Source organism: Limulus polyphemus, unplaced genomic scaffold (assembly GCF_000517525.1).
Source record: "Limulus polyphemus unplaced genomic scaffold, Limulus_polyphemus-2.1.2 Scaffold4875, whole genome shotgun sequence".
Taxonomy (NCBI): Eukaryota; Metazoa; Arthropoda; class Merostomata; order Xiphosura; family Limulidae; genus Limulus; species Limulus polyphemus.
In genome coordinates this window covers 50276-58107 of record NW_013670485.1, presented here as the reverse complement: position 1 = coordinate 58107, position 7832 = coordinate 50276, and the positions used below count along the sequence as shown (strand labels likewise).

At 30.8% G+C, this 7832-nt stretch overlaps 1 protein-coding gene across 1 annotated transcript in view; it reads left to right on the top strand.

Moving 5' to 3' along the window:
- LOC106471812 (U1 small nuclear ribonucleoprotein C-like) overlaps window positions 1-7023 on the top strand; it is a 24141-nt gene extending 17118 nt beyond the window's left edge. Inside the window, exons 5-6 of the mRNA XM_013932433.2 lie at window positions 1001-1144; window positions 6808-7023. Of these exons, the coding sequence (XP_013787887.1) occupies window positions 1001-1144; window positions 6808-6893 (230 nt within the window). The 3' untranslated portion in view covers window positions 6894-7023. The remainder of the gene's footprint in view (window positions 1-1000; window positions 1145-6807) is intronic.
- Window positions 7024-7832: the final 809 nt, after the last annotated feature.

Below are 7832 nucleotides of genomic sequence, written 5' to 3'. Positions count from 1 at the left end.
TTGTTCTGAGATTAGTTCATCACTAATTGTATTTGAACACACATTTTGACAATATTACCATTATTCTGAAAAGAAACAATGATATTTTTTCAGTCCACAATTCTTTGCTATGTTATAATCCTTAAATGTTAAAACCATTAGTGGATAAACAGTAATGTTTTAAAGTCAAGTATTGTCTTCATAATGCTACTAGTTTATTTATAATTTACCACATTATATTTCAAGTTCAAGTTTTTGTTAGATCTTTTGATAAAGAAGCCTATTGCTTTTCAAAGCATTACACTTTTTTGTTTTCAAAATAAAAGTTAATGTGTGCCTGTTTTTACAAACTGCAGTTGTTATTTTATGATTGCTTGTTGTCATGACTTATTTATTCATGTTTATTTGAAATTCCAAGTGATTGTTATATGTAATAGGATTGGTCTGCAGTTTCTTTAAGTTATAATGTGACATCTGATACCGTTTAGTTTCAGAAATGGAAAGCCTTACTCAGTTTTTTACTTAATAATTTTTATATGGCTAATTGGGATAAGGTTTCTATTGTGCTCTGTTTCTTATCTAAATTTTTGATTTAGGCTAAGCAAGTAATCAAATTCACTAGAATGCAGTTAAATTTATAACTGGGTTTGGAAACTTAAAAAAAAATCACTGAAAAATCACTTATGAATAACATAAATTTGAAATTGAATGAATGGCAAGATTAAATTATCGTGTCACAACTGCAGCATTAGAAGTAACAAATACATCATTCGTTGTTACATTAAAGATGTGATGTGAGAAGTTGTGCAGTATTAAAGTTTTCATCAGATCATCACACAAACGGCTTATAGCCTATCTACTAATTTTTGATAATGGTATGTAACAGTTTTTAAAGCAGTTTTTAAGTGTGTTAACAAATAGTGATAAAATGAAAATGAGAGATTCTTACTGTTATCAACTTGTATGTTTTTAACGAAGTATTTGTTTATGTACATTACTGTACGTTATAAATTATTTTTAGGAAACAATGCTCGAACTCCTGGACCAAATCAAAGAATGTCTCTAGTGGGTCCACCGCCAGTTGGTCCCATGATGGGACCAATGGGAGGTCCTATGCCAGTTATGGGGCCACACGGGCCAGTTCATCCAAACATGATGATGCCAGGTAAGCTAGTTCTATTTCTAACATTTGCATATTAACCAATTTCAGACTTTGTGTTTTGTGGTGAGTTAGACTTCCCATGATTTTTTTTTTTTCTTCACAATTGAAATACTTAATAAAACTTAGTTTCAGCTTTCAAAAAACCATGTAATATGATTTAGTTTTTCAATTAATTTCCAATGTTATGAAATTGCCAAAATTTTATTGAGAGACTGTTTTGAGGAAAAAAATTAAAATACTTCCTTTGACTTCGAAATTTCCCTCATATTTATTTTGCAGTGACCCCCACTTCTGGCTATATATTATAAAAACTCCAAAAAGTGGCAAAATTGTGACCTACGACCCAACCTGTCACAGTAGTAGCAGATTGGACTGCATGATAGTATATTTGCTTGAAATATTCTTGGTTCAGATAAACTTGTATCTAAAAAAAAATATATACATTATTTTCAATAAGTAAGGATTTGATCATTGCAGTATTTTACTGTTGCATACTGTACTCTAAACCTAACTATGCTTATTTGTCATAGAATATAATTTAATACAAACATATTTTTAGTAATGAAAACAATGTTAGCAGTGAAACAACAACAAGATTTTCCAAATCTGTGGTTTGCTTCTAAGTCTTGTAAACTTCCCACTAAATTCCATTGTTCTTCTCTGTGAGAATACATCTAATCACTTTTTCACAAAACCAGAGATTACTTCTCAGACCACTTTATTCAGCTTACATTGAAGTAAATAGTTTATAATTTGCTTTATTGAACGGTATTTAAACTTTTCATAGTGCTATTTCTAAAGCAGAGTTTAATTAGTGGTTTTTTTTTTATATCACATGCTGTTAGGTCATAAAGTGGTGTGAATTCAGATACTGTAATAACACTGATGAAAGAGAAGTAAAAATTCATGTGGCTAAGGGATGATAGTTTCTTAGCAAATATAAACTTAAGCTTTGGATTTGGCAAAAAAAATGTTAACTAAAAAAAATCAATGTTGAAACAAATAGAAGTATTATTTTTAGTTACGTTTTGATGTTTAGGTGGGCATTTGACACCTGAAACGTGCTCATCAGTCTGGATATGGTTAAGAACAGTGTATTTTAGATTATCTAAACTTTTTCATTGTGTATTCAAAGTAAACAACATTAGATATCCAGTTTAACTTGTAAGGTCCTCTTTCGTACTGAAATGGGTATTGACAAGATTCTTTTATTTGTTATTAATGTAGTTCAAACAAATACATGTAATGAAGACTTTATACTGGCTGTATTCTGAAAAGACCAAAAAGTGACATTATCTGCACAATAACTGTAGATTGAAAGGGCTCTTGAGTTGTTATTTTTTGTATCTTTTTGTTGTAAAATAATTGCCTAAACATGGTGCAAGATGTTCTAAGTCTGTTATCAACATATGAGTCATAATTGATTTTAAATATTCATGTTAGCTGTATAGGCAAAATTGATAACTTGTACATTACTTCTGTTACTGATGAAGGTAAATTACTTATAATGTTGTCATTGCTCAGGCAAAGCACAATTTTCATAGCCTTCAATCTTATTTAGTTACACAACAATAAAATAGAAACTTAGACCCCTCTTCCCATGCCTACCTGTCACGTCCTCTTTTTCAGAAATTGCCAGTAATTTTCTCTCACTTTTAATACTTTATTACTTATAAAAAATAGAAACTCAAGGTTTTAATCTTTCAAATGACATATTATATCATGTGGTTTTCTGTTCAGAATATTCACAATTTTGCTTTCAGTTCAAACTTTATTCCAATGGGAAACACATCGACGAGTTTGTTGCATAGATAGAAAGCCGAAAAAATTGATAGTTATAGGACATTGTCTGTTTATTGCATGTGTTTATTGTGTTTTTTGTTGCATTATTTTATTTTCCAAAAAAATTTATTTAGTGCAGTAGTACCATTAGTGTAAAAAAGTATGGTTAAGTGTTATCGACAGTTGAAGGCATAAAAAAATATAAATAATGAATCAGGTATTTTATTTCTTGTTTTTCATGTGTATTCGTTATTTATTTTTATAGAAGTAGCTAAAATGTAAAGATTGGAAACTTTTTAGGTAAGATAAAATAAATAATCTTTCACAAGGTATGCTCACAAGCAGCTCATGAGAAGTCCATGCGTAGCATAATTCAATACCGTGCATATGATTTACAACTTACATGGTGCAAATATTATTTGGACATGGTTCAAAGGGCAATAAAACAAATTTAAGTTTAAACAGATGTATACTATTACAATTTGAAGTCATTCTAGAGAGAAAAAAAGGTAATTTAGATTTATTTATTTGTGTGTGTGTATGGTGGTTGTGGTAAGGAGGTTGGTCAAATTGACCAAACATGTATAGCGTTAGAGTAGAGAAAATAACAGAAAATATAGTTTTACTGAAAAAAAATTGTTTGAAATTTTTTGAGATGAAGAAACGTATTTTTAATTTTAATATGAAAATCACTTTGCACTCGGACTAGTAATAAAAAGACTATATATTCACGGACAAATCTTTATTAAAAATACTTCATTAAAAATTCTGACTTTTTGTGTACAAAAGACCTGTAAGATTTACTGAAAGTTTGCCAAATTTTGTGAAGATACACATACTGTATTAAGAGTTATAATATGGAAACTATAACGAGTACAACATGATTGCAAGCTCGTTCAATTTGATCATAAAGAGAGTGATAAGGTGCCCTGGCGTTAGTGTGTTTCTGATTGTAATGGATTTAAAATTCAATAGTTTAGGCATGAAAAAGCAACACTAATATGCAGAACGAAACCTTAGCTTATGATTGCATTTTCTGGGTTCTTTTTGTCACTAGTGAAAACATTTTACCACACAATTTTATAAACTAGGTCTAACATTAATATTCTAGAACAATACCTGAGATTTACGTTATTGAATGAAAAAATATCTGTCATGACTTGTCATTGATTAGCAATAACATTGTAAATTTATTACAGTTTTGGAAATAATAAACATATAAACAGAACTCTGTAAATCTATCTATATTGTACTACTTATAATTAAATGACAGCAGTAAGTGGGCTCTCATTGTTATACCTTATTAAAGTTTCTTCTTTTTTCTTATATCAACAGAAAATTTACCTAGGCAGTGTTGGACAGTAGTTTTCTGTAAAGGAAACTCGTAGCATTCAAGGGTTAAAGGTGCCTAAATAAGTATTTGTCATTCAAGTTTATGAAAAATATGGACTTTAACCCTGTTACTTTACCTTGTCATCATAACTATTTAAAAAGTTATTCTTAATCAGTTTGTGTATATAAATATCATTATTTAAGTTTACTGTTTTATCATCATACATAAGATATTTTACATTATATATTATGAGTTGTTCATTATTTAGAAAGAATAGTATAACTGGGTCAAAGTTTTAAGATTAAAAAAAAAAGAAATAGTAAGGCAATGGGTTAAGTAATCTTCTATATTATATATCTTTATAGTAAGGCAACGGGTTAAGTAATCTTCTATACTACATATCTTTACACTTGTGTCATTTTAAGAAAGTTATTTTCAGCAAACTGTCTGTACTTTCTTCTTGGCTATTATTTACTTGATGAATCAACAGCAATGCTAAACCAAAATATCTGTTTATGAGAAGCACTTCGAAAGAAGAAAAATATATTTTGAATTAAGAGAGACACAAAGTGATAATGTTGATGTAACCAAGTTCTTCTAAAGTTCTTACTCCTAACCTCCTCTCTTTTTCTTGAAGTTTTATTCATGTATAACATGGGAACAAGACAAGCCCAGCTACTTGAAGTTAGCCTTTCCATCCCGGTATACTGAATATAGATTAACTTCATGTATACGGGCTTGTCTCATTCCAGTGTTATACTACTAAATATAGACTAACTTCAAGTAGATGGGCTTGTCTTGTTCCTGTGTTATACTGCTGAATATAGACTAACTTCAGGAAGATGGGATTGTCTTGTTCCCGTGTTATACTACTGAATATAGACTAACTTCAAGTAGATGGGCTTGTCTTGTCCCCGTGTTATACCACTGAATATAGACTAACTTCAAGTAGATGGGCTTGTCTCGTTCCTGTGTTACACTACTGAATATAGACTATCTTCAACAGAAAGGGAGGAGGTTGGGAGTAAGAACTTTTAAGGTAGAATTTGTAGTTCCATTTAATATCCTTTTGTGAAGGTGGAGGTTGGGAGTTTAATGAGTGGAAACATTAGGGTAGTTCCATTTCTACTTCAAGAAATTTAAGGGTAACTGCTTTCCCACAACTAGCTATAGACAGTGAAAGGCAGTGGAAGCTGAGACATTGTGGATGTAAGCACTGAGCTTCATACCCTTATTTGATTTTCCACAGCAGCTGACTAGATTTACATCAGCATTTGGATTTTATCTGATAGATGGTATATCCTCAACAGCAGACTGCCTTTTCTTTTGTGTTAATCTAAAGTAAAACTATATTTATGCTTTATAATTATTTCATTTATGAATATAAAAACTAAATTTGCTTTAAAGAATAAATGAGGAAAAGGATTAACAAAAGTTAATACTACTCATGTGGACAAAACTAAACCACCACTAACATGTTTAGGTATGTTTTTTATTCATTTTCTTCCACAGTGTGAATACACATTTAAACCCTATATTGAATATGCCTGGCTTGGCCTGGTGGTTAGGGTGCTTGACTTGCAATCTGCAGTTCACAGGATTGAATCCTTGTCATGCCAAACATGCTTACCCTTTCAACTGTGAGTGTTATAATGTGACAGTCAATCCCACTATTTATTGGTAAAAGAGTAGCCCAAGAGTTGGAAGTGGGTGATGCTGACTAGCTGCCTTCCCTCTAGTCTTTCACTGCTAAATTAGGGATGGCTGGTGCAGATAGCCCTCATGTAGCTTTGCGTGTATTCCCAGACCAAACCTATACTAAATAATTGTTTTTCTGAACTCCATAAAACTTTCAAGAAAGTAACAAAGCATGAAACAGTATTAAGTTATAGTAGAATAAAAAAGATGCTCAATAAATCACTTCATCATGTTAATTAATTTTCTTCATTCTGTAAATAATGATTTTTATTCATTTATTTTTCTGTTTTCAGTACTTACATTTTAGTCATTTAGAAGTGTAATAAAAAAAGAATATTTTAATTGTAAGTCATAACTACTTGCACTAGTTAACTTCAAGAAAACTTGTCATACTTATGATAGTCTACATACAGTGGTGAATCATTATAATATGGTGTATTTAAGTTACTACTTTTATAGGCTGAAAACAAGTTTAATTTAGTTTTAAGGAAATGTCTGGGTGGAATTAATGAATTTCATATATAATGCTTTCTGATCTGAAAGTATTTGTGCTTTTTCTTGTTCCAAATTTTCTATTTTAGAGCGGTGTCATGAGTATATAACAACCAGTTCCTAGATGCAACAAAGTGAATTATGAAGTAACACTTAAAATGGGACACTTGTCATAGTCAAGAGTAATGGTATTGAAAAATCCAATAATTGTAGCTAATCATTATAAAATGTTAAAACTTATGGGGTTGGTCTTGTTCACTTAGAACATTTTACTTTCTTTTCTTCCATTTAAACAGTCTAAACTTGTTGAATATTTTGGAATAGTATTGTTAATTAATCAAATATTAACTTCTTTTCTTAGGTATGCGTCCACCAATGATGCCAATGGGTCCAATGCGACCACCAATGACCTCTGCAGTGCAACAGCCACCTATATCTAAAAAATAGGATGTATTGTACATTATTTTTTTCATATGTTTAATCATCTCTGTTTTAATATGACACTTTGTGTACCTGCCTTTCAACAATAATTGTAAATGTTTTTGATCATTGTACGATTAAAAGTTTTATATTCCAATTTGTGAATTTCAACATTATTAATTTAAATTATGCAATCAGAATCATTTTCTATCTGATAAAGTACCTCTATGTATATATTTTTTTTTGTAACACCAATACTAAATATTTTTTTTATGTTGAGATTTTTAGGCCCGGCATGGCCAAGTTGTTAGGGCGCTCGACTCACAATCTGTGGGTTTGAATCCCTATCACACCAGATATGCTCGCCCTTTCAGCCATGAGGGTATTATAATGTGAGGGTCAATTCCACTATTTATTGGTAAAAGAGTAGTCCAAAAGTTGGTGTTGGGTGGTGATGACTAGCTGCCTTCCCTCTAGTCTTACACTGCTAAATTAGGGATGGTTAGTGCAGATAAGCCCTCATGAAGCTTTGCGCGAAATTCAAAACAAACAGGATTTTTTATACCTATATATTTTGTTATACTTTCTACTACTCAAATGTGAAGATTCAAAATAAGAATATTATGATATTACGTCTTTCATATTCCAACTGACCTTTTGAGCCCTGACATTGTGCTAAAGGTTTTATCTGGAATGGATATTGGAAATGAGTGTGGTTGACATACTATATTTTTCATTGCTTTTGCTTATAAGTTCTTGAATTTACCTGCATTATAGGAAACGTTGAGTTCAGATAATCTGGTAAATAATTTCAGCTGATCAGTTGAAGATCTCCAGTAGAAGCAACTGCCCATATCAATCAAGCAAATACACATACCACATTTGTGAATAAAGATTGTGTACTTGTATGTTGCATTGTGTCTAGTCTTTATTTTATTCTCACCAGTTCAGTTAGAAGTATTTCAT